This window comes from Sebastes fasciatus, chromosome 20 (genome assembly GCF_043250625.1).
Source record: "Sebastes fasciatus isolate fSebFas1 chromosome 20, fSebFas1.pri, whole genome shotgun sequence".
NCBI lineage: Eukaryota > Metazoa > Chordata > Actinopteri > Perciformes > Sebastidae > Sebastes > Sebastes fasciatus.
This window is the reverse complement of record NC_133814.1, coordinates 2,098,376-2,125,606: the sequence shown is the minus strand read 5'-3', so window position 1 is coordinate 2,125,606 and position 27,231 is coordinate 2,098,376. Positions and strand designations below refer to the sequence as shown.

The following is a 27,231-nucleotide window of genomic DNA, read 5'->3' as shown; positions in this document are numbered from 1 at the left end:
TACAGCCGTACTCTGGACTAAAAGTCCGGATTTCTTGGCTGTAGCTGCTTCAAATCTGGACCATTCTTTTTTTTTTTATTAATCTCTTTGGAGTCCCCCAGCTATATAGAAGTGCATCATAAATTACTGGAGTGGCCCTTTAAAAACTCCAAAGGAGGCTGACTACTTTTTATGGCACTTGTATATGTGGTAAACTGAACCAAGGCTATATATCAAACATCCACTGGTGCAAATCACTTTTATTGACAAATCGGTCTGAAAAACCCTGAGCCAGTGGGATGACACCTGTTTTCACTGCAGCCTGTCAGGAGCCCTAGGACCACATGAGCGCGCGTGTGTGTGTGTGCGTGTGTGAGAGAGAGGGGGTGTGTATCAGGTTGGGGGGGGGGGGGGGGGGGCAGCCTACAAAATGAGAGAGTCAGCTGCACCGGAGGAGCAGATGTGAGAGGCACACTGTAGGGGCCAGACGCGCCACGATAATTAGTCACGGATATATTAACGGAAATAACCGGATTATGAAGATTTGAGGAGGGAAAAGTCGCCAGACTCGGGTGTGATACCAGGCGGGGGGATTAAGGCGTCTTCAGTCTCCGGTATGGGGGTCGACCGGCGCCGGAGAGCATCGCTCGCTCTCACCTTGAACTTCGTCGCTCTGTTGCTGGCGGTGTCGGCTCTCACCACCAGCTACTGGTGCGAAGGGACGCGCAAAGTGGTGAAGCCGTTCTGTACCGGGCCGGGCACCACCAGGCAGTCCTTCTGCATCAGGTTCAACAGCTCCAACATCAACGACACGCGGCTGGTGCAGTACATCTGGGAGACCGGGGAGGACAAGTACGTGATGAGGAAGTTTCACACCGGCATCTGGTTCTCCTGCGAGCAGAACATCAACATGACCGGTAAGTTTTTAAAAAACAAAATGCGCCGGGGCTGATGTGGGGACCGGAGCGCAGCTCGGCGCGGCGCGGCGGAGCGGAGGCGCAGCGGGGAGGCTGTGCGTCACTGGAGAGACACGCAGATCCAGTAACCCAAAACAATAAGGCAAAGTCCAGCTTCTTGTAACATCTTCCATCACTAAAAAAATGATAGTGCTTTAACACAGACTAGATTCCGTGATTCATCTCAGAAATTACAAGTTAATTATGTTTATCCAAAGGATGTTAGGACTTTCATTGCAAGGTTTTACTCAACTGAGAATGAATGTCAGAAAATAGTAAAGAGAAAAAAAAAAGAAAAGCACAATATCCAAGTTGACATTAGGGCTGGTGATACCATGTATCAAGGGGTTACGATTCAATATAATGCGATATATTGTGATACTGTAAGTAAGGCAATTAAAATCGAATTCATAGTAGTCATAGTAGAAAGAACACAGCACCATATGCATAATCTAAGTTAAAAAGTTTGCTTTCTTTATGTAATTGGAACATCTGTCGCTGTAACATCCAACATCATAATAACACTACTTTGAGAGGACACACTGAGAGGGAGCATATGTCTCTGCCAATGAAATAAAGTATTGACTGATTTGATCTTTGCATGTAAACTATTCATTAAAAATCAGTACAGTGTTTTTGAGAATCGATACAGTATAACAAAATATAATATCGCGATACTCGATATTTTCGATATTTTCTTACATCCCTAGTTGACATCCAGTCTTGTGAAGGGCTCATTGCATGGGTGGAAAAGGGTCTCAAAAAAAGTACAAAATGCAAATCTCCCCCAAAAATAATCCAAGGCACACTGTAGTGTTTGAGCAAAATTAAAATGTCTTTTATTAATTATTGCCATTTAAAATCATGGCAATAATTGTTTAAAATGACCAACGCGTTGCGACCAACATAAGTCTTCATCAGGGTCACTGTGAGCATTCAGCAGTAGCTTGCACATCTATATTGTGTTACACTAAATCAGTAGAGCCTAATGGTGGAAAAACAAGGAAATGACACATCATCAATAGAGAGGAGAAAAAAGGGGGAAAAAAGGCCAATACATCTGAAGGATCTAAAGAGCACCTGTATGTGATTACCACAGAGACCCAGTAGCGCTTCTACTCCATTGTCTTCACCCCTATAGTTGACATGTTCAAATTGTATGTTTTGTCTGATCCAAAAACCCAAAGATATTTAGTTCAATATCATAAGACTGAGAAATCCAGTTATACCTACAGCATTTACTGTTTATGATTTATTGTCGTGTGTGAGTGCTGTTCAACTGTTCCAGATAAACCAGCTGCATGGTCCCTCAGTTGTGGGTCAAGGAATGTGTCCTCCGTATCTGTGCTATACTAACGTTTGTCCTGTTGAGAGTCAAATTTTTTGGCCAGCACACTCACTGCTACAGGCTGGATTTTAGGCAGGAAATTTGGACATGCTGAGGGGGAAGTGGCAAACATACAAACCAAATCCCTTCACAGATTGGATCAAATAGGGATTTTTTTGATTTTTTTACAGATTTATCTGTGTCACACAAGGTGGAATAGGCTACCTGTGGCTCTCTATAGCTCGATCTGGAAAATTGATGGAATACAAATGGAGTACCTGTCTCACTTATCAGCATGTTGCAGTAGTGATTATATATACTGTCTTGTGTCAATTCAGTGTCTAATAATTAACCTTTTTCCAGGTGAAAAATGCAGAAGTTTCCTTTATGTTGCACCTTCAAATGAAAGAGGTAAGCAAAATATTATCACTGACACGAATACAATTCATACATCCTATCGTCCATCACTCAGTAGCATGTTCCATCTCACTGGTGCAAAAGGGACTTGGAACATAGGGTGAGTTGCTGTAAAGTGGGACACTGCCTATAAAGTGGGAAACCTAAGCTCCAGTGGGTGTAGGTCTTCCTCAAACAAATAAAAGCCAATAAAAATAATGCTATTTAATGTCATTCTAATATGCCTAAATGCTTCAAAACAATTATATTCATTATTCTTTATTTCTTTCTTATTATTAATAGTCTTATTGTTTGTTTGATGTACACATAAGCTGAGGTTTTGTAACAGCAATAACACTGTAATTGGTAAAATTACTGAGCATGGGATTACACATGTGGCCTTGACTGTTTCCTACGTTAATTAAGGTGATTTTTAGGCCTTTTAAAAGACTTTTCAGTGTCCCAAACTTGGCATTAGAGTACTACACTTTAAGAAAAGTCCGTAAAAGTACGGGGCCAATGTACCGTGTTAATATGAAGGAATTTTCTGTATAGATTTTTCACGGGAGTTTTACCCTTATTTTTAAATACGCATTGCATTGTGGGAACAAGAACCTCCGCTAGCGCCAAAGTTGGAAGAAGGCAGAGACCATCCCACACGGCAAAGTGTAGTTTTGATGTGGAGAAACTTTTCTCACACTTCAGGATGATTTATGTTAAGGACTTAACGTTAGCTCAGTATCGTTTTAGTTGGAAAGCTGTTTCGTTGTTTAGTTCAGTTGTTTTCGACCGTTAACGTTACCAGATACGCCAGGAATATTTTGATGACTAATTTTGAGACTAAGTTTGGTATTGTAATTTAGGTTTTATCAATGCTTATATTTTAGACTTCAGTGGACGTCAGGTAGAGTTAGCCCCAGTTTGAGTCTCAGGTGGTCCGCAGAGACCAATAGGTAACGTACAAATGCTAGCGTTAGCGTCTGTTTTCCCTCCAGAATGTAAAGGTTGAGCCTGCTATTTGGCTCGGTACGGAGGATATACTGTAAATCTACAGAACTTTCCGTTTCAGGGTTGAAGAAAATGGCTGCAAGCTTAACGAAAAATGTACTAGTAATTTTCTGCCAGGACATTGTCTGTTTCTCTACAGATTTTTTCTTAGAGTACTGATATGTCCATTTATTTTATGAGTGTGATATTTGCATTTTCTTTTCTTTTTTTTGATTTGATTAGGACACATCCTGGGGATTTCAGAGTGCTACTGGGTTTGGATTTAAAGGTCCCATATTGTAAAAAAAAAATGATTTTCATGTCTTTTATATTATAAAGGAGGTTTAAGTGCTTTATAAATACTGTTAAACTATCAAAACGCTCGATATACGGAGAAACACACACAGCCCGTATTCAGAAATTGTGCGTTTGAAACAAGCTGTTTGGATTTCTGTCCATTTGTGATGTCACAAATATAGTATATTTAGACCTTTACACGGTATTAAACATAAACATTCTAAATGTGTCCCAGTTTATTTCCTGTTGCAGTGTATGTAAATAACATCATCTGACAATAAGTTAACATGGACCCAAACTGTTGCCTAGCAACGCAATTCTGTTGCAATTCTGTTGAAATGCACTAAAACGGAGCATTTCAGACAGAGGGTGAATACAGGTATATTCAGGCAGACAGAATGAGGAAAATAATGTGTTTTTTGAACATTATAGCATGTAAACATGTTTTATTAGAAACACAAAATACAAGTATGAACCTGAAAATGAGCAAGATATGGGGCCTTTAATGTATTGGCTTCATATCACAATATATTCCAGAAATCTGAAATGCAAAAGAAATGTCTCACATTAGGCCCACCTTAGATATTTTTTCAGATATTAATAAAGATGTTTGTACAATCTAATGAAAGAGGTTACTGTGCTGCTCACAGGCCTGAACTCTTTAGCTCTCTCAACAATAAGGGCTTCTTTTCAGATCACTCAGCGCTGTGGGGACCATTCTAACTGTAGTGGACGTTTTAGAAAAAGGAATTTTAAAATCTTTTGTCACTGTGAAATACTGGCAATGCCCGTACCAATCAGACAGTTGTTAGAACATCTGTCAGCCGCCAAGAGCCACACTTCTTTTCATCTGTAATCCCACATTCAGTCTGAAGCCACCATCAGGCTTCCTGCTGGTTATTTGTAATGACAGCATGAGTATCATGCCGTATACTGAGGCAGTAGCTTAAAGTATCCCTGCCTCACACAAATAAACCCCTCCATTTTCTTCATCTAATTATAATAAAGTCAATAACATAATTCCAAGGCTATTACAGTGTTTCGGTCAAATCAATGGCACCACAGAGCTGTGGTAATAAGTAAAGTGGTGTTCCAACAATCACTTCCATACCCTCTAAAGCCCTCTAATCAGCTCCCTCAGCCCTCTTCCTCCCATGCTGAAACCTGCTTCAGCCTGATAATCAGACTGAGTCGTCATTTTGTTTCACTTCATTATTCAGTCTGACATGAATGTTCATGAATGTCCTCTTTTTGGAAGGCGTTGTTATTTTGCCCCGAATCAATGAGTAGCGGGTGACGTATGCATCCAACTAATGTCATTTTTAGTCTACATGGAGTTAGTGTAGAGGTTGCCAGGAGAAGATTGTTGATCAAAATACTATAATAATTTAACAGTCATTTACATCAACTACTTCATAGCAGCAGCGTAGATCTCATCCACACCTAAAGGGACTCTATGTAAGAATCAGAAATTGCTTGTTAAAAGGGACATATTATAAAAAAGTGAGATTTTCATCGTTTTTTATTATAAAGCAGGCTTAAGTCCTATATAAATACTGTGAAAGTATCGAAACGCTCAATCCACAGGGAAATACACACAGCCCGTATTCAGAAACTCTGCATTTGAAACAAGCTGTCAGGATTTCTGCCCATTTGTGATGTCACAAATATACAATATTTAGACCCTTTACACAGTTTTAAACATAAACATTCTAAATGTGTCCCAGTTTATTCCTGGTTGCAGTGTATGTGAATGTCATCAGCTGACAGGAAGTACACATGGACCGAAGCTGTTGCCTAGCAACGCAATCCTGTTGCAATTCCGTCGCAATTCCGTCAAAATGCGGTAAAACAGAGCGTTTCAGACAGAGGGTAAATACAGGTATATTCAGGTAAACAGTATGAGGAAAATTACGTTTTTTTTTAACCTTACAGCATGTAAACATGTTCTAGTAGAAACACAAAATACAAGTATGAACCTGAAAATGAGCACGATATGGGACCTTTAACAGTATCACCTGTGGCCGTTAAGTCAACGACAGTTAGCGTCCTGTTGCTCGCGCTTGTGCTCGCACCACGTAGACGTGAGCGAGCATCGCTCAAAACAGTGAGGCTGAATGTGATTGACAGCTAAAACCACAATATCACTCTACAGTATATTTCACATGATTGGCAGTAATGTTAGCTTACCTGTGCAATAGGAATTTTACCAGCTCGGGGTCCGTTTGGATACCGAAAAACCAAACGAAAGGTCCCTCCATGAATCGGAGAGCCTACCGATGTCGATCCTAGTTTTCGCCCCTCGACGTCGGTCACATTCCTGTTTTACAAGACGGGTTTCACTAGATATATCTTTGTTTGTTTTTTTTGTGCTTCTGTGGAGTTTGTGTTGGAGTCTGAGTTGTGGTGGTGACTGGTCGTTTGTTTGCATTTGCAGACTCCATTTCTAACCGAACGTTAGCTATTGTTGCATGCTGTTGATGCCATGCAAGCAAAGCTGAAGAGAGTAAAGGCACTTGCGAGCGTGCATGATGTCACATTTGTTGGATTTTCCACGGAAAGAATGTCCCGCATTCTTCACATTAAAATCAGTCTACAGGCTGATAGAGAAAACCCAGAAAGTTGCAGAAGGTCTCATTTTTCCTAGGTAAGGTTACAGGTCACACATTGGCAAAAAAAAATGTTTTAAGGTCCCATATCATGATCATTTCCAGGTTCATACTTGTATTTTGTGTTTCTTCTAGAACATATTTACATGCTGTAATGTTAAAAAAAAACTTTATTTTCCTCATACTGTCTGCCTGAATATGCCTGTATTTACCCTCTGTCTGAAATGCTCCGTTTTAGTGCAAAAAACATGTTTTGTTTACCTCAAAATACAGTGGTTACAGTTTTGAATCTTTATATACTTCCAGTCATCACATGAGAAATGAATTTGTTTCTTAGTGTTAATGTATTATTTATCAATAAATTACACAAAGTACAGCAGAGGCTGACAGGAATATAATTAGTTATGAGGGTTATAAAACAAACTGAAATCTTGATCTGGTGATGTTGTCAGACGAAAAGTTCCATATTACCATAAGACTGAAAACACTAGTAAGCCATTGAAAAACGTCCCCAACTAATGCAGAATTCCTCCCGTTTGAGTAACGTTTGATAAAAATGAAAGTGGCCAGCTGTTTTTGGAAATTGCTGAGCTTTTTTTAAAAAAAATGAAACGATACATTTGTGAAGTGTTTTTAAAGATTTCCCTCTTCAGTTGGAGCTGAGATCCACAGACAGGCTGGGGGAAGTCAGACAAATGATTTGTTTTTCATGGGATTTGTTGACAGAAGAAAAATATAGAATAACACCATCTCTCTCCTTTAATCCCACCTACAAACCTTTGGTTGGCTTGGTTCTTTTTCAAACTGTGGAAACAACACCAGACGTATGTAAATAGCCAAAATAAATCCTCGATGTGGGCAGCGATTTAGAGGTTTGGACTCAGGCCGTTTTCCTCTCCTCAAAGAAAACCAGACTCTGACCCTGAAAGAAAGAGATCTGAAATGACACTGTAATGATGCCAGTGTATTTAAACAGTATGGTGCTCTGTTATCACACGAACCCCGTCATTTTACATTCACTTGAGAGGATCCATCTCTTCTGCTGATGATACGATTCAAATATTAGATATATCAAAGCAAAATTGTGTGTGCGGTCTCGTGGACTGTCCTGTGAGGTGGTCTGTAATTGCAAAATTTGTTTTATGTTTTGTGAGTACCCGCTTAAGGACTACGGATGAAATGTAGCTATTTATCGATTTACATCGATGCGTATTGCTGATATGTTGATTAATGTGCACTGTCCTAATTCAATAAAAAAAATAAAAAAAATAAAAAATGAGAGGAAATACTTTTCCGAAATGCACTTAATTGCTGCCCGTTTAAACTTTTAAATGCAAATGCCACTTTTTAATGACATTTTCTTTAATCCTCTCCACCACTATAAATTTAATTAAAGAAATCTTTGTGTGGATTTCGATTTAGAGCAGGTTAAAAAAAGACCTTTTTAACTGAAGGATGTAAATTTTATTCTTACTTTAGTCCACCTTGTGATTAATTAACCACACAATAACTACCTGTTCTTGGGTGATACATGCAATTACACCACAGCTTACTTTTTTTTTTAACATATATTTATTGATTTTATACATTTAACACATTGTACATACAACACAGAACCTTCCCCCAAATTGAACATATGGCAGTGTATAAAACAATAATAATATAAAAATGATTATAACTATAAACAATCTTAATTGAAAGTAAATAGCTAACCATTAAGTTAAATGGATATACATTTACAATGAAAATATAATGAAGTAAATAAATAAAATATTTTAAAAATAAATATCTTAAATTTAATTGAGAATATGGTCACAAACATTAAAAAAGTACAGCACACATTCCTCACAATAGATTAGTACATTTTTACTCTAACTTCACACTTCTAGTGCCTCTTCAATGTCGCCATTTTTAACAAAAACATTTCCCAGATGTCATAAAACTCGGAAGCTTTCTTCCGAACTATAAATATGAGTTTCTGAGGAGCCAAACTTGATGTTAGGTTTTTCAACCAGTTGCTAAGAGACAAACATTTTTCCAACACAGAACAATGGCACATAACGTCCTACATAACGTAGGATTTTTAAAGGTATTGGAGAAGAGGTCATTTGAGAGAGATAACGTATCACGGAAGACCAAAATTGTTGAACCTCCTTACATTCCCACAAGCAATGATATAGAGTACCTTGATGAATTTTCCACTTATAGCATTGGTCAGGGATATTGGGATCACATTAGTTTACCATTAAAGGGATGATGTACGTTCTCCCACAGCTGACATTCACCGTTTTTTAAATCTATTGATATTTTGTCCTACCTTGCACACTGACCTCCACTCAGGATGTAGTCCATCCCTTGGTGGATCATATATCCTTTCTCTGACTGTGAAGGTTAATGATATGGGCGACAGGGTCACTGGTCTGTCTTCCCCGTCGCATTCTCCTCCCCATCCTCCCAGTCCCTGTCCTCTCCCTTCGCCTCTACTTACCCATATTCTTTCTCAATTCCCCCATCCCCCATCTCTCCTCGCTCTCCATTCCTATCACTACACTCCCGTCCATCATTCACTCGGCCGTGTTCAGCCCCACCCCCCACACAATATGAATAGGTTTTTTTCTTTCTTCCTCTTTGCTATTCCTTTGCCATAATCAATTCTCTCCATATAGGCGTGCTGTGGCTGTGCATTGTCGCGGAGTGCCTGTACATCCTCCTGCTGGCCACCGGCGGCATCCTGATGTCCATGGAGGTGTGTCACTTTGGCAACGTCATCGACGGCCTCAAGCTCAACGCCTTCGCTGCGATATTCACTGTGCTCTCAGGTAAGTTGCGTCATGATATGTGCCACCTTTGCCGTTAAATACAGTGCAGGTAAATTAATCAAATTGAAATTTTGAATTTAGATGGTTGCAGATAAGCAGATAATCTCCTCACTTTTTGTGCGAGGAAAGATAAACTTTATTGCAGGTATTGTCCATTTGTTGGAACAGTGTGTCGAGGCTTCAGTCCTCTGGGTGGCTGACATTTGAGAACCAACCTCCTCTTTGTGTTCTGTGGTGTGCTACTAACTGGACAATGTTACAACCCTCTAGCCTGATGCAACCTTTTTCAACTTCCACCCAGACAGTGGGGGCTAGTTACGCTAGCTTGTTAACGTTAGCATTGGTTTACACTAGACCAGGGGTCAGCAACCTTTACTATCAAAAGAGCCATTTTAGGCAACAAAAAAAAAAATCTGTCTGGAGCCGCAAAACATTTGAGCATTGTGATGAAGGTAACACAGTTTATAGTCTAAGTATATAGTATATAAGTCTAATGCAGTGAGGGCCAAAGTGCAAATGTACTACGAAGTATTAGGGCCACATTGAGGGAAAAAACAAATTGGAGATTAGGAGAAAAAAAGTCGTAATATTACGAAAAAAAAAGTCGTTATATTACGAGAATAAAGTCATAACTTTACGAGAAAAAAGTCGTAATATTACGAGAATATAGTCATAACTTTACGAGAAAAAAAGAAAATAACACGGAAAATGACTACTTTATTATATTATGACTTTATTCTCAAAATCTCAGATTTATTTTTTTCCTCAATCTGGCCCTAAGACTCCGTCGTACTGGGCGCCTGGTTAGCTTGGTTGGTAGAGCGGGTGCCCATATATGGCAAAGGCTCAGTCCTAGCCGCGGTGGACCCGGGTTTGAATCTGGCCTGTGGACCTTTCCGCATGCCATCTCTCTCTCTCCCCCCCCCTTTCCAAGACTCTATCCACTGTCCTGTCAATAAAATGCTTAAAAAATGCCCCCAAAAAATAACTTAAAAAAAGAAAAGACTCCGTCGTACCGTAGACCTACAACAATGATAAATAAAAATGAAAATGTAAACAAAAAAACAGTTGAGAGGGACTAAAGAGCCGCATGTGGCTCCAGAGCCGCAGGTTGCTGACCCCTGCATTAGACCTAGACCTCAAACTTATTACACAAAGGTCTGCATCTGATTTCTATTCAAGATCGGAGGTCTGGAACGTTTGGCGATAACAAAATGACATCATAACGTTACGTATTGTATTTATAACACGAGTAGAGATGGGTATCGTTAGGATTTTTTATCGATACTAGCCTACTAACTCTTATCGATACTTGAATTTATTCATTAATTCATTAATGTTTATTTCTGATTTATGACTAGAACAACTTGACAGACAGTACACCACTTCTATGTGTGAGATCTACTGTTGACCTGCTATCTCCCCCTAAACACCCCCTGTTCCCCCCTAAAGAAGACAAAAATTGGTCTATTGTGAGTCTGAGAGGATTAAAGATAGAAAAACAACATGATCCTTATGTTAATCCCATAAAACAGCCGGTACTTCAGAAAGTTCTGAAGGGGGTGGGTATTTTACTGGAGGGGGTGGCTGTTGAGGTAGAGAGATTTGCTCATTGAGATGTAAAATGTACAGTCCATCACCAAGGTTGGTTATTGTTTGTTTTTGAGAGCTAGTCTGCAGCTTCCTCTATACGAACTGTCATCTCACCGACCTGTTGTGGCTCACAGCCAGGTGGGACTGCCAGAGTGACGTGTGGAACTGAATTCTTAACTTCAAATCTTTTACTGTCTGTGCGTCAGACAACTTGACAGATAAAGCACACCCTTGTGGAGCCACCAACAGAATGAGCTCACACTGTAACCACTCGTGTATTCAGAAATGCATCAGCTGATTGTTTGTATTCATCAGGAGGATTAAAGACAATCCAACAATATAAACAGTCCATAGTAGATTGCACAATATGAACTGCTTGTATTACTCTGTCATCAGGGATGGTTGAGAACAAACCATCTGGAGAACAATGATTCATAGCGTGTAATTTGCAAAATAAATCTCTCCCCATCACATGAATTGGGCTGCTTTGAGAGATGAGGAAGGAGTGCACTACATCTGAACCGACACCGGCTCTGCAACAGGAATGCCTGCCACTCCCAGAGTACATACAAAATTAGGTGTTTGATTACAAACTTGCTCATTAGCTCTTACAGCAGATAGAGTAGCTCCTGTATCTACTAAATGTCAACAATAGTACCATTACCTTCAACTGGCAAGATTCAAACTTCTATTGGATTTTTATAAGGCCGAATGATGTTGTTTCTCTGATCCTTTTCCTTCATGGCATCCCTAGGCTGGACTACGAGGCTCAGGCGGGGCGTCAAGAGCTAGCCTACCATGGGCATACTGAGCCCTCTGAGCATTTGGATCTGGATATCTGATATATTGCTGTGGAGCTCTGCATTCATCAGCCCAATGTCCACATTCACCACAGCTCCAACAGTTTCCCTTCTTTGGTCTGTTATTGAATCATTAGGGTGTTGATTACCCTCCTTTGGAGGTTTGGTTGTGTTTGGTTGGTTCTGTTGGTGTTTACACTTTGCACCATCTTTATAGAGAGGCGTTGTCCCGCCCCTTCCGGTGGACCACCTTGGGACCTTCTCCATGAATCACACAGATGATGTTTGTCAATTTAAAACATAATTTTGTAAGTCCAGAAAGTCTCAGTTTGTTGTAAAACATCACACTGTGAAAATACATCATTAGAAAGACATCTCTCTCTGAAGCTACCATGTCTGTGTGTTTCCTACTGGGATGAACTCACACCAGCAACACGTCTGATGCTTCTTTCTCTTCCTGACTGATATAAAGACCAGGAGTTTAACGCTAAACTAAATGTTGCTACGACAAACTGAGACTTTCTAGATTTGCAAAATGATGTTTTAAATGTACAAACATCATCTGTGTGATTCATGGAGCAATTCAAACGGGATCAAGACCGTTGTCTGCCGTACATATTTTTTTCCGAAATAAGGTCCCATGGTGGTCCACCGGATGTGGAGGGACTTCGCCTCTCTATATGGCTTTTGGAGCTTTCTGTAGGGAAAACATGGTTTCTATGCAAGCCCAACGGTTTCTTTATTATTATTTCCCAGTCCTTGTTTTGCCAATCTGGGACAAACATGTTTTATGTGGACGTCACAATGTGTTTTACATTTTGTATGAGAGCTTGAATCATAAACATCACGTTATGATCATCCCACACTGTGATGAAACGCTGAGTGAAACCAGGTAAAGGTTCTTTTGCTCCGTGCACACGGTGAACAATTTGTGAAAGGTCACTGCGAATTTGGGCGCAATTTTTAATGGAGTCCTTAGCATCTGTGTCCGACCATGCAAGCATTGGTTTACTACGAGGCCAGTCTCCGTTTGCTGCAGGGTACAATATCAACTGTTTTACGTCAGGCACCAGACGGTTGTAAACAGAACATACTTGTGTCAGCCAAACCCTATACTCATCAGGACGACTGATCGGGTTCGGAGATTTCCTCGTCATGTCCGTAACCTCAGATGGAGTCCAAGGTTAAACACAGGAGGAGTATCTCCTTTCATTAGCTTGTGAGGTGAAATAGTCCCAGAGGTCACCTTTAAGGGACCTAATGTGGATTTAATCCTGGTTCGCCTATAGCTTTCTCTCTTCTATCATTCTGTCTAGTGCCTGTCCTCTTAACCTCTTCATCTTCATCCAACTCACCCTCATCCTCAGAGTGTCTGCTGGTGTTGGTTTGCATGAAGGCCAAAGAGGTCTACAACAGATACGTACTTGTGACCAGCGGTCGAGGGGATGATATTCACTTATGTGAAGACATTTTCTGTAGACTGGTTGACTGTGTGTGCTCTGACTGGTCCTTTTCTTGTTCTGTATGACTGTGTGCTGTTTAACATTAGCAGAGCTGCTCCTGTTGATAACTGATCTGCTCCCGTTACGGGGGGTGGGGGGGTATCTGTGTGTGTGTGTGTGTGCCGGCCCCGCTTCTCTGGGTGGATCAACCATGAAATTTGTGCCAGTTGTTCCGCCGCCTCCTTACAGGGCGGTTACGTCTGCTTTTCTCTGTCTCTCCCTCTGAACCACAGCAGTGTGTGCAAATCCAGTTTGATTATAAATGTACCCACTGCGTTAGAAAGCCATTCCTGGACATTGAAATGTCACAGAAAGCCGAAACAATGTAACACACGCCACTTTTCCCTGGAAATCATTCATCTATTTATTTATTTATATTTATTTTGTATTAATTTGTTTGTTTATTTATTTATTTATTGTTTTATTTATTGTTTTATTTATTTATTTAGCAGGGACAATGCACAATATATGTGTTGTGGTGATGGTGATGCTGAAGTGGTAAAGTAACCCTGTCAGCAACAGTTTGGCTGCCCAGTCAGCCTGACTCTGCCCCCCCCTGGATCCCAAACAACAACAAGGAGTACACAAGTAAAAAAACAAACAGGATATAGTATACTGCTTTCTTAGGGGGGAAAAATGAATTTAATTTCACTGAAAGCAACTGAGGACTTAGTTCTGTTCCCATGCTGGCTTTTGACCTATCACATATTGAGGCCAGTTGCAGCGTTTAAGCCCCCGAGGAGACTTCCAGCCAGTTTGCAGTCTGCCTCCCTCTCCCGGTGGAGGACGTACTGTAACAATGACCTTCTCTCTAATCCACTCTGTGAAAACGATCCTGGCCGCCACACTCTGAGCAGTAAATCAGCAGTGAAAGATGCTCTGCTCAACAGCAAAGACTCGCAGTATTTTACTGACTTCACAGGTCAGGCTCAGGAAACGTCTAAAAGAGCTATCGGCTCCGAGCTGAACACCGTGGCTCTTTGAACACTTTGAACATGTTCTTTGATGTTGAACGTTGGTAACGTGTCTATTTTGTTGGAACACCCAGGTAGGAGGCTATCAGTAAAGCTGTATTCTCACTCTAGAATATTAATTCCTGGATCATGCTGGTGGAGAATCTCTGTGCATTTGTCAATCTTAAACCTTCAAACTGGTGCCTGAACAGACACAACAACTAGTTGGGAATGCAGGTAGAAAGAGGTTATTAGTAGAGATAATTATTAATATCAATACAAATGTATATAAATAGAATTATCTACATATACTGTATATTAATAATAAGAGGGCACCAGAATTATGTTTATGCAAAGGCATTAAAATAGCAATCGGAAGTCATTAGTAATTATCAAAATAATTATTATTTATAATGTATTATATGATTTAATTTACATTAAATCATTGGGGGCACCACCTTTCTTGACGAAGGGAAAATGATAGCTAATTAATGTAGTCTCATAAAGTATACTAAACTATCAATTTGGAAAATTAATAATTAAATTATAACCATAAATCTAAAGATGGTAAGTTGAAGGATTTTATAGTTCTTGTCATAGCAGAGGTTGACATTATTCACTCTTATGCAACATTTAACAGGCCAGTGTGTATATTCCATAAACATTTATTGACAAGATAATAATGGTGAAATACACAATATTAATTTAACTAAATAACTAAACTAAACAAACCAAAAAGAGTTTGTGAGGGTGAACATTTCCTTCTTCATAAAACATTTGCAAAGCCGATTTTCTTATTTTTAGTATTTATATGCATTTATTATTTTTCAATGTCTTTATATTTATTATAGATTTTTAAATCCTGCCTCCATGTTTGCTACCTCGTGGTGTTCTTCTACCGTGTCTTTGCTGGTGCATTGCAGCTGCTGATCAGTGGATATATTGTGACACCATTGACAGGACTGTGTGTCACGTCGTCGTGTGCACCCACTAATAGAAAAACAGCTCCATAGCACCGCTAGAGAGGTCTTAGACTCCACAGGGAGCCTTTTAGCAGGAGACACGTGTTTGAGAGCTTTTCTGTTCAACTGTTATTAAAGGCCGTGTAAAGGAAATTCAGAGATTTGTATCTATACACATTATAAGTGTTGGAAAATAACGACTGAAAACAAAGACTGTGAACGTTGTAGTACTGGATTATGGAGTTAGACCGGGGGGGCTGAAACCATGGCTCGATGACGCAGTGGAGCCATCCTTAGCATGACCCCACCCGTCTTCACAAACCTGGCTTTTGAAAGGCAAAAGAGAAGACCAGGAAAATGACAAAGTGTCAGAGTATGGAGTACCAGGGCCACCAATGTCTTTGAGACTACCAGGACCACAAAAGCAAGCACTTTGTCCACCTTCGCCCCGAACCTTTCCGAGCCGACCTAGAGCCGGTCGCGGCGCACCGCCTCGGTGGAAATGCGCCCAGTGGGGGGCCAGCCTGTGCCGGGGAGAGGTCCCACGAGGGGATCCTCCCACACCGAGCGGCCGTCCCTAACCCGCCGAGTTGAATCCCCCTGGCAGACTGCTCGGACCCCACCCGTTTACCATCACGCCCTCTTGAACTCTCTCTTCAAAGTTCTTTTCAACTTTCCCTTAAAGGGACTATTTGTAACTTTCAGAAATGCTTGTTAACAGCGACACCTGTGGCCGTGAAATCAACGAAAGTCAGCGTCGAGCTTGCGCTTGCTCGCTCTAAATATACCTGAACGAGCATCGCTCAAAACAGACGAAGGTCTCTCCATGAACATGATTTAGATCTGATCTTAGTATTGGCTTTTACTGCCTCAGCGCAGGCTGATGCAGCGGGGCTCTCCAGCGTGTCTCCCTGCTCTCTCCGCCCGCAGCCGGAGAGAGCAGAGGAGACACCGGCACCCGGTCGGTAAAGAGACGATAACGTTACTAGCTGAGGAGCTCCGTCACTTCACAAGACACGGGAAACCTCTGTTGGTCTGGAGGAGCTGCAGCATTTATTTCTGCACAAACGTCCACTCACCATTCACTAGATATTCTCAGAGCTAAACTAACTCTTCTGCAGTGTGGAGTGAGCGCGCGTTCACGTCTAGAGGTGGAGCGAGCTGAGAACGCGCGTGCTCTCTGAGTGAAGGCAGGCAGGCAGAGGAGGAGAGGCATCGGCCACACGCGAACGCGCATATGCGAGCGCGCATGTGTGGCGACCCGCTACATTTATACGCTTAAAAAGTTACAAATAGTCTCTTTAAGGTACTTGTCGACTATCAGTCTCGTGCCGGTATCTGGCTTAGATGGAGTTTACCACCCGCTTTGGGCTGCATTCCCAAACAACCCGACACCGAGAAGACCGCACCCCAGCGTGATGGGGGCCGTTACCGGCCTTACACCGTCCACGGGCTGAGCCTCGATCAGAAGGACTCAGGTCCCCGAGCGTTACCGGGCAAGCGGTCTTCGGTACACCACATTTCCCCAATCCGCCCGTCGGATGGGGATTCGGCGCTGGGCTCTTCCCTCTTCACTCGCTACTACTTAGGGAATGCACCCCGCTTGTGGCCGTGGTTTCAGCGCTTTCGGCGTCTCAGAGCAGAGAATACTGCTTATTTTTCCATGATTTTGAAAGCTAATTTGATATACTTATTATTGTTTTATAAGGCCTTTAAATGTTATTGTGACCAAAGGTCATAATGGGCATAACTATGGGAATAGGACCAAGGTTGACAAATAACAAAATTTCTCTTTATGTTTCTATAGGGTTTAAGTAAGGAGAGTGAAGTCACTGTCATATTACTGGAATTATCTTGAGATCAGCAAGTATTATCTTCCTTGAAGCATCCTATATCTATAAGGAATGACCTGATCAACAAACACAATTTAGATCATCTTGTGTGCAACACTTTTGGAAAAACAGAGACATGGACTAAATAAACCTTGCTGAGCCTGAACCTGCATATTGATCAGCTTGGAGAGACATAGATTGGATTCTCCAAGTCTGACTAATACTTTGATTTTAGACTAAGTTCAGAGTCAGCCAAGTCCTCTTTGATCTTGTTGGCATGTGAAGCAATGAAGAGGCTGTACCCTTGCTGGTTAAATATCCCTCAAACTTTGTGTTACTTGCTTGTTGCCTCATTACTGTCATTCAACATTCATCTGTTCCTGTCGTACGGTTGAGTGGAAATTACATTTCTACTTCATAACATCAGTAAACGATAAGGTAGCCACGTAGTAGTAACCACGAAACAAGTAAGAACAAAATCAGAATTTCTGAATCAATACCTGCTGCAATAAAGTACACTGCATGTGTATCCATCCGCAGCTGAAAATAGTTCCGAACAATGCACTATTTACACCTGTTCGAGCAACGTTTGACCGCAGGTGAAATCATCGCTGGACCCTCTGCGGTTTTCATTTTTGGAGCTGACGATGCCATCACCTACCTGCTGCAGAGAGCTCACGATTACGACTACCTGACAGACAGACCACAGTTTGTCCGACTGGGCAGTGTTCTGTCTGATATGGTGGTTGGTAGTACTGGAGCTCCGCAGGGGACTGTGACGACTCCCTTTCTTTTCACCTTGTACACCACAGACTTTCAGTTCAGTGGTCGGCTGTATAAGTGATGGCAGGGAGGTGGAGTACAGAGCACTGGTGGATGATTTTGTGGAGTGGACTGGGAGAAACCACCTGCTTCTGAACGTAGCCAAGACCAGGGAGATGGTGATCGATGGAGGACGGCTTCACAACCCCTGTGTACTCTGGGAGGGGATGTCGATGTGGTGGAGGACCTAGGCGTCCACATCGACAACAGACTAAACTACTGACTAAGATAACTACAAACACAAAGACAACTACACGTTGGTGGTTTCACACCGGATGCAAACTTCAGTCTCCTGGGTGAAATCCCTGTGTTTTGTGTCCCATCCATCGTCCCCGACCTCAGCCCCTTGTAGTATAGTACTATAGTCTATACTACAGCGCCTGACTTCCGCTCCTGCTCCTGCCATAATTACTACAGTTGCTAGAGGTCGCTGTCATGTTCTTTTATACCTTTTTTTCTGTGATGCAGCATGTGAATAGATGATAAAACCTACTAGTAGGTGTAGTTGGCCCCTATTGACCCATATCTATGGGGCTTATAGCGTCCGATAACGCCTATTTAATAACCTGACAACAGTCAAATCGGCTGAATTAACTGAAAGACGCTTCCATAGATTTGAAGCTAATGCAGGTTTGGTAGATATTTACCTCCACCAAGGCCTAGGAAAGAGGTTATGTTTTCACCGACGTTGGTTTGTTGGTTTGTCCGTTAGCAGGATTACTCCAAAAGTCCGTGATGGATTTGAATGACATTTTTTGGAGGGGTGGGGTGTGGCACAACGAACAATCCATTCGATTTTAGTGGCGATCCGGATCATGATCCGGATTCAGGAATGTTTTTAAGCATTACAATCAGCCAGAACATTAAGACCTCTGGGTATAACACATGCACAGTTAACTGATGACGCGTTGATGACGCATGACCCCCCCTTCTTCCTTCAGAGAGAGAGCGGGGGTGGAGGGAACAACTGTAGATTCTGTGTTTTCTCACATTAAACTGTGATATTCCAGTTGAGTTGGACCAAAGCACACTTGGTGATTGTTGGAAAGAGTAACGACGATGGTTTAGGTGAGTTTTATTTTGTTTCTGTCTAGTTTGAATGAAGTGTTTTATGATGCTCCGCTATGTACAGCTGATCTCATCATAAATAAAAATGCACGTGGATGATGGCGCAAGCTGAACGGAGAGCGGGGTGGGGGGGTTGGGGGGGGGGCGGAGGTCTGCGCTCTCCGAGTGCCATTCTAGCTCTCTTTGGGTGTGTCACAATAAGTGACCTTTTTCACATTACACATCGTACACAGTCATTTGATCCATTATCCATGTGTGACAAATATTGATTAGTGCAGCTTTAATAGAAAGTATTTCAAGAAGGTAAATTCATCTCGTCCTTCAAACGAGGGCTAAATATTTTTGGCATCCAAACAGGAACAGGACAACCAGGTGAAATGTATCCTAACTAGCTCCCACTAGCCACTTCAGCCTTGGCAGACAATTTCTGGAAATCTTACAAGGTCAAAGTAACCTGGTAAAAAAAAATCCGTAAAGAAATAATCAGCTCCGGCTCCTCATTCCACCGTGATATAGGACAAGAAAAATAACCTGGAAATATTTTGGTTTAGGTGCATTTTACATTTGGCATGGGCAGCCCATAGGTTCATCATGGAGCTGACACCATCTTCATTATCAGTATATCACAACGGAAACGGTGTCATGGCGTCTTCATCTTTTCATCTTTATCTGACAGAGGTTGAACCCAACACCCTCTCCTGCTGCTGAAGCCTCTCACACTCCAGCTTGAGTGAGTTCTGTTTTCATGGCCTTGCCCTGGCGTTCTGCCCATTCTAACTTTCAGTCAAACGTTAACTGAACCTCTCAGCACCATCTGCATGTGTTATGTTTTATTTAGACGTGACTCGCTGTCTGGAGAAGAGAGCCGGAGAGACAGAGAGATTTGAGAATAAATGAGAGAGTAAAGAGAGTTTTCCTGACTGAACTTCCGCTGAGCTTCATTTCAATCAGGAGAGACTCCATTTCCAATGAAGAATAATTGATTACGTGGTGCATGATGAGATGGATAGTGCAAAGTCTTTGGCAATTTAACTCCATTGTGACGTATACTAAAGGGGATAGTGATGCCGTGGTGAGATTAGGTATATTCCCCCCCAAAATGAAGAAAATATTGCATATATAAATAGTAGGGGTGGGGGGAAAAATGGATTCAGTATGTATTGTGATTTCTTTTTTTTTTACGATTTTGAAATATATTTTTTAATGCCATAATCCATTAAAACCCAGCTCCAACGTTTTCGGAGTTTAGAAGCTCCAAAACCTGCCGTGACAGCTAGCTAGCTGCCGGGGGTCGCTACCTCTCCTCCGGCTGGAGCTCTCTAGAGACCGGTCTGTAGACGAGAGGCTTGTAGTTCCTTGTTGACGGATAGTTTTGTTTAAATATCACAACACAGATGTCCATTATAAATGAACAGGAACCTGTGATTATCTGCCATTATGGAGTTGAAAAGCTCCACAATCAGGAGAGAGAAGAAGAGAGAGGGAAGAGGAGAGGGAAGAGGAGAGAGAAGAGGAGAGGGAAGAGGAGAGAGAAGAGGAGAGGGAAGAAGAGGAGAGAGAAGAGGAGAGAGAAGAGGAGAGGGAAGAGGAGAGAGAAGAGGAGAGGGAAGAGGAGAGAGAAGAGGAGAGGGAAGAGGAGAGGGAAGAGGAGAGAGAAGAGGAGAGGGAAGAGGAGAGAGAAGAGGAGAGAGAAGAGGAGAGAGAAGAGGAGAGGGAAGAGGAGAGAGAAGAGGAGAGAGAAGAGGAGAGGGAAGAGGAGAGGGAAGAGTAGAGAGAAGAGGAGAGGGAAGAGGAGAGAGAAGAGGAGAGGGAAGAGGAGAAGAGGAGAGGTAAAGAGCAGTGTCTGACGGGGCAGAGAGATACCTGCTGAGACAACAGGGTTTATAGGCTCTGTGCTAGGGAGGAAATAAAATGTTCTACGCAGGGCTTCTCTATTGCTGTGTCTGGAATGGAGGGTTTACAAGAGTAAGACTGCATACCAACATTTCAACATGCATTAACTGCGATGCAGAAACAGTCAGAGGATTATGACTCAGGCTGGAACACATGTACCAGCTAGATACATGTCTTCTGTGTTTCACAGGGCTGATAGATCGTCGTGGCTCCATCTCAGGCTCTATTTCTTCCTCAGGCTGGAAGTAACAGCCAGTTACAAGCTCTCCATGTTGCAGAGGGCCGGTGGCACGCTGTGTCTTAATTAAAAAGGGGGAAAAAAACGGGGCACTTGAATTCGACGGGGAATTCTGACAGCTTGACTAGATTGCATTGAATACAGGGTATTTGGATGCTGAAACAACATTGTTACAGAGTAAGGAACCCAAATCTCTCAGATTGCTGAATTTAATGAATAAATCTCTTCTCACCACAGGGCTCTTGCTTGTTAAGTCCAGCTGGACATCTACTCCTATGGCGGTGGTGTTGAATATAAAGACCTTTGGCTAGTTTAGGAGTGGAATCTAATATGCTAGTATTGACCAAAAAAATATGCTGAAATGAATATTACACAATTATGAATAATTGCCAGCAGTACTATGCATCACGCTGGGACACCAGAAGACGTCCACCCTTCGAAAAGGGGAGAATTATAGCCAATTATTGTATACAAAACAAATTTGAAACTCTGGACTCTATCATTCATATTTTCACTTTTATCAGTTGGTTCCTAATGACTTCATATAACTTTGTGACTTCAGAAATGCTCTGAATTTAGCATTTAGCACCTTTAAGGCCATTCAGAGTTCATGTTCATGCTGTTCGACTCATTTTCTGTAAAAACTAAAAACAAACACTTTTCTTTTGCACTAGTCAAATATTACTCCTATCTTAGTTCTATGATTTTTTCCCATCTCAAATTAGGCACTATGTTCCCTCAGCCCCATGCTCCCTTGGCATCAGAGCCGGCCCTTCCATCCCCCCCCCCCCAAAGCCCCTTCCTTTACATGCCTTACTTGTCTTACTTTAACCATTTTGTTTGAACTAAAAATAAATACAGCGTATTATGTTTATCTTGTCAACTTCAGATAAATGAAGCAACATAAACTATCAAATCCCCCGTCCTACTGTCCATAAGGTCATCATCGTCATCTTCAACCTCTTATCCGGGGTCGGGTTGCCAGGGGCAACAACTCCAGCAGGGGACCCCAAACTTCCCTTTCCCGGGCCACATTAACTAGCTCTGACTGGGGGGATCCCGAGGCGTTCCCAGGCCAGTGAGGAGATATAATCTCTCCACCTAGTCCTGGGTCCCAGCTGGTCGTGCCTGGAACACTTCCCTAGGGAGGCGCCATGGGGGGGGGCATCCTTACTAGATGCCTGAACGACCTCAGCTGGCTCCTTTCAACGCAAAGGAGTAGCGGCTCTACTCCTAGTCCCTCACGGATGACTGAGCTTCTCACCCTATCTCTAAGGGAGACGCCAGCCACCCTCCTGAGGAAACCCATTTCGCCGCTTGTACCCGCGATCTAGTTCTTTGGGTCATGACCCAGCCCTCATGACCATAGGTGAGAGTAGGAACAAAGATTGACCGGTAGATCGTGGCTTTGCCTTCAGGCTCAGCTCTCTTTTCGTCACAACGGTGCGGTAAAGCGAATTCAATACCGCCCCCCCGCTGCTCCGATTCTCCGTCTCCAATCTCACGTTCCATAGTCCCCTCACTCGCGAACAAGACCCCGAGGTACTTAAACTCTTTCACTTGGGGTAAGGACTCATTTCTTACGCTGGAGTAGGCAATCCATCGGTTTTGCTGCTTAGAACCGATGGGTTGAGAACTGTCCATAAGGGCTGGGGAAAAATGGATTCACCTATGTATGTTAATGTATGTTAAGGTTATGATAGGTCGTTGGGCAGCGAGTTTCATGAGAGTTGTTTTTGCAAGTTTTGCACAATTTAGGGGTTACCTTCTAGACACAAAACGTATTTTTGGGACCAGTGGCATCACATGACCGACCTGGATGTTATGATTCCAAGGTTTGGCCACTACGACAATTGGCTTCAAAGCCTGATGCTCTTCCTGGGGGCTTGATCATAATTCCATTCAAAATCTTGCTCTTATTCATTAATTTATTCATTCTTGGTTAACCTTGCCGGCCTCTAGTGGCCATTGCTGAGCATGACAACATTTACCGATGACACCAAACCACTCTCTCTCTGTGTGATAGAGCTGAATAAAGGAAGGAACTGATGCTGTATGACCTTATGAAGTGCTTTGTCACTAAAAATAAACAACCTGGATTGACACTTATTGACTTCATATAGAATAATCTGACCTTGTGTGAGCAGAGCATGCAGAATTTCCACATCACAGAACGTGCCAAGACTGATCTCAGATTTGTTCCACTCGTCCTGACACAAAGCTGCCTGTGCTCTGCATAACATTATGATAATATTGTACTGGGATATCTTTAGGAATAAACATGAGGATTGATAGGGATGAGATGAATTTAGGTGTTTGGTGTTGAATCTGGTGCGCTTTTGTTTCATTCCGGGGATTTGGGGAGTTATGTGGTAATCGGATCACATGCTGGCTTTTATTCCTGCTCTATTTTATAGGCGTTGAGAAGTCCAGTGTGAAAAGAGCAAGGATCATTGGGCTTCAACTGACAAAGTCTGGCACATAACAGAAGAAAAAAAACGCAGACACAAAAGGAAAAAATAAATAAATGGGAAAAGAGAAAACCAATCAAGAGCTAGAGAAGAAGACGAGACAAGGAGAAGTGAAGGCTACTGGGAAAAGGACAGTGAGTAGCACTGATTGGGGGAGCGGAGGATGCACAGACAGAACCAGTTACAGCTTATCGTTACTGTCGCTGACGGCAGGCCTGTCAAGGATTTCTTCTCATGCAAAAATGTGTATGGAGCTGTAGCATAACAGTGATACTCTGTAGGCTATATAAAGAGTTAGGAGGGTGGTATCTTTATCTAGCCTTAAACCAAAAACACAAGAATGAAAGTGTATGGAAAAGATTAAACCACATGTTTATCTTAGGTTGACCATATTTTCAAACCCCCAAACCGGGACTCTTAAGTGTACCGCACGTTCATGCACGTGCACTTGCATGGGCACGCGCAATTATGCACGTACCATAGGCATTTTCATCAGGATGACTAACTTGGCGCACCTGTGGCGCATTTGAGCACGGAGTGGGATTAGAAAGAAGGCATTATTATATTATATATTATAGTATCACATTAACTACTTTCACCCCCTTTAATCACAGTACTATCCCCGTCACGATGCACTGACAGTTTGGGAGTCCTGTAGAGAGATTCCCTCGGAGGAAACGTATTGTTGTCTGGGCCTACGCACATTCTTTTTCAACTTGTTTTGTCTCAGGCTATTATAATTAAAATTGTGGAGCTGAAAAGCCTGTTGATGTACAGAAGGAACTGTGTAGAATAATTAATCAAAAGGACACGTTTGATGTGCACATAAGCACGGAGGGTTCTGTGGTTCAAAACTACACTAAATGTTACCAGCGGATCTGTTGTGTCCGTGCGTAATTGTGGCTTGACGGTGCGTAACATCTCTATAGAGACAGCAGCGGTGCATTGTGCTGCCTCTCTATATACTTATCTCATGCGCACAAATTCATTAATGAGTGGAACATGATTAACGTCTACATAAGTATAATATTGTTATTTTATCGCTCCAGCCTCGGTCTGGGCCTCATTCACATGAACGGAGGAAGGGAAATAACTTTTTACAACTTTTAGGACCTAATGATTTATATAAGGGCTATTAAAGTGTTCTTACTGGGAAGTTGATTCACCTCAAAATCTTTGCCTTTTTTTGGGTAAATGAGAAATGAAAGCAGTTTAAACTTCCGCCTCTCTACAGCTGAGTTTATGGCTTGTAGAAGTGTTGGCCTTAGTATATCAAAGTACTTAAGCAGGAGCTATGAAGGAGGAAAGCTCTGCTGTTTTTCCTCTTTTAACCACCTTCAAAGCTGACTTAAAGCTGCAGCGGGTAGAATTGGAGCATTATATGATGATAAAACGGTCAATATATCCTGACAGCAGTGCATGAGAGAACAGTGGACTGTTCAGCTGTAAAATGAGAAAGTTTGTGACCCGGCAGCCATGTTGAGACCAATTGAGGAAATACCAAGCACCGCCCACCAAACTTTCTCATTTTACAGCTAAACAGTACACTACAAGATGTTTCTGAAAACATCTTATGAGAGAAATAGACATTACAGTAACATAATATTGATTCATATTTGATCAACGCTGCCTAGTTTGACCATTTGGTCAGAGTTTAATTGACTTGTGATTGACAGCTGCTCAGAGACGGCAAGGCTCCAGCTGCTGATTAGTTTGTTCTTGTCTTCCAAGGCACTCAGAAGGTTAGTAGTAGGTTTACTTAGTAGTAGGTTTACTGTGCTGTTTCAATGGGTAATCAGTCTAGCATTATATAACACTGCCACCAAGTGGTGACTGAAGAGAAGTGCAGTGATTGGTCTTAGTGGGATGTCAGGCCAGGATGTGTGATTTTCATTCTCATCTCTCGTCCCCCTCTCTGTCTGGCAGGTCTGTTGGGTATGGTGGCCCACATGATGTTCACCACAGCCTTCCAGCTGACAGTTAGTCTGGGCCCAGAGGACTGGAAACCTCAAACATGGGACTACAGCTGGTCGTACATGTGAGTTCACATACAGCATTTGACAATCTGCACATACATACAGCAAAGACTATCAGGGAGCACTTTATTATATCATCTAGTCCATATATCCAGCCCATTTGGAGGGAGATTTAATACTTCTTTAGCAATTAATACATTAAAGGTCCCATATTATACTAATTTCCAGGTTCATACTTGTATTTTGTGTTTCTACTAGAACATGTTTACACGCTGTAATGTTAAAAAAAAAACTTTATTTTCCTCATACTGTCGGCCTGAATATGCCTGTATTTACCCTCTGTCTTAAACGCTCCGTTTTAGCGCATTTCAACGGAATTGCGACAAAATTGCAACAGAATTGCGTTGCTAGGCAACAACTTCAATACTTTCACAGTATCTATATAGCACTTAAGCCTGCTTTATAATTAAAAAAAAATGAAAATCACACTTTTTTATAATATGGGACCTTCTATCAGGATATATTTTTCACATTATTAGCTGATACGTCTGGATGAATAATGTCCTAGTTTGAATGAAACTGTTTTCTGTCTCTTTCCTTTTAGTCTGGCTTGGAGCTCCTTCACAGCCTGCATGGCGTCCTCGGTCACCACCATCAACCGCTACACCAAAACCATCCTGGAGTTCAAGCACAAGCGCAGGAACATTGAGAAGAACCTGAAGATCAAGCAGAGGCTGCTGGAGCTGGACTCTCCGGAGCAGGTGTGGGACATGTACATCAGCTCCGTGCCGAGCACCGCCGAGGAGCTGCTGGACCTGTCGTCCAACGGTCGCAAACTGTCCAACACCTCCATCTTCCTGGACCTCAACGACCTGCCCGACCCACAGGGAGAGGAGTACTGCTAGAGGAGCAGCGTGTACACTTCATACAAACATCAACCGGTCATTGTCATGTTCAGTGTGGTACAATTATATAATTACTGTAAGCAAAATGAAACCATGGCTGAATCACACACACACATATGACGTACTATAAAGTTAACGTGGCTAACGTGTTAGCAAACAGTTTCAACATCTAGCAGATACGGAGCAACATTACCATTCATTTGGAGTTGTGTTTCTGACCTCCTGATTAGTCTGATATCAACCTAACTCCTGAGAATTATAACTGACACTCGCCTAGATGTTTCACTCTGTTCACCAGCTAGTTGCTAACTTCGTCTGTCTGCTGTTTGGTGCCGGGCGGGTAGCGTTCAGTGGGTTTATCAGGGATTTTTGCTGGAAACAGGGTGGAAATGAGAGCGGTGAGACTGAAGCAAACAATAAAGTTACCAAAACAATGAGCTGAAAGCAACACCTTTCACATTACACATGGTCATTTACTGTATATGACGGAGTATCAGGGCCACATTGAGGAGAAAAAAAAGAAATCTGAGATTTCGAGAATAAAGTCGTAGGTTTATGAGAAAAAAAGTCATAAAATTACGAGACTAAAGTCATAATATTATAAAGTAGTAATTTGACGTGTTATTTTAGAGGGGAAATAGTGTGAAAATGAGGAACATGGAGCATCTTGTGAAGTTATACGTTAGTTTAGGTTTCACAAATAACCCAATTTCATCTTTTGGCACATCAGCACCACATTATCATCAGTATCAGGACCTTGAAGAGATTGTGCAAGAAACTGCGTTTATTTCAAAGAAAGATCCACACGGACCTGATGGGGAGACTAACTCTTTAGTGGAGGAGGAA

At 42.0% G+C, this 27,231-nt stretch overlaps 1 protein-coding gene across 1 annotated transcript; it reads left to right on the top strand.

The window, feature by feature from the left end:
* The first annotated feature begins 406 nt into the window (after positions 1–406).
* On the top strand, positions 407–27,231 carry gsg1l2b (gsg1-like 2b). Its single transcript, XM_074620200.1, has 5 exons — positions 407–896; positions 2,626–2,673; positions 9,218–9,370; positions 25,431–25,542; positions 26,085–27,231. The coding sequence occupies exons 1-5, from the start codon at positions 596–598 to the stop codon at positions 26,383–26,385; spliced, it is 915 nt and encodes a 304-aa protein (XP_074476301.1). The 5' UTR covers positions 407–595; the 3' UTR covers positions 26,386–27,231.

Coding starts and splice junctions, on each gene's coding strand:
- gsg1l2b (XM_074620200.1), top strand. CDS start 596: ATGGGGGTCGACCGGCGCCGGAGAGCATCGCTCGCTCTCACCTTGAAC. Junction 9,371..25,430: donor GATATTCACTGTGCTCTCAG/GTAAGTTGCGTC, acceptor TCTGTCTGGCAG/GTCTGTTGGGTATGGTGGCC. Junction 25,543..26,084: donor GACTACAGCTGGTCGTACAT/GTGAGTTCACAT, acceptor CTTTCCTTTTAG/TCTGGCTTGGAGCTCCTTCA.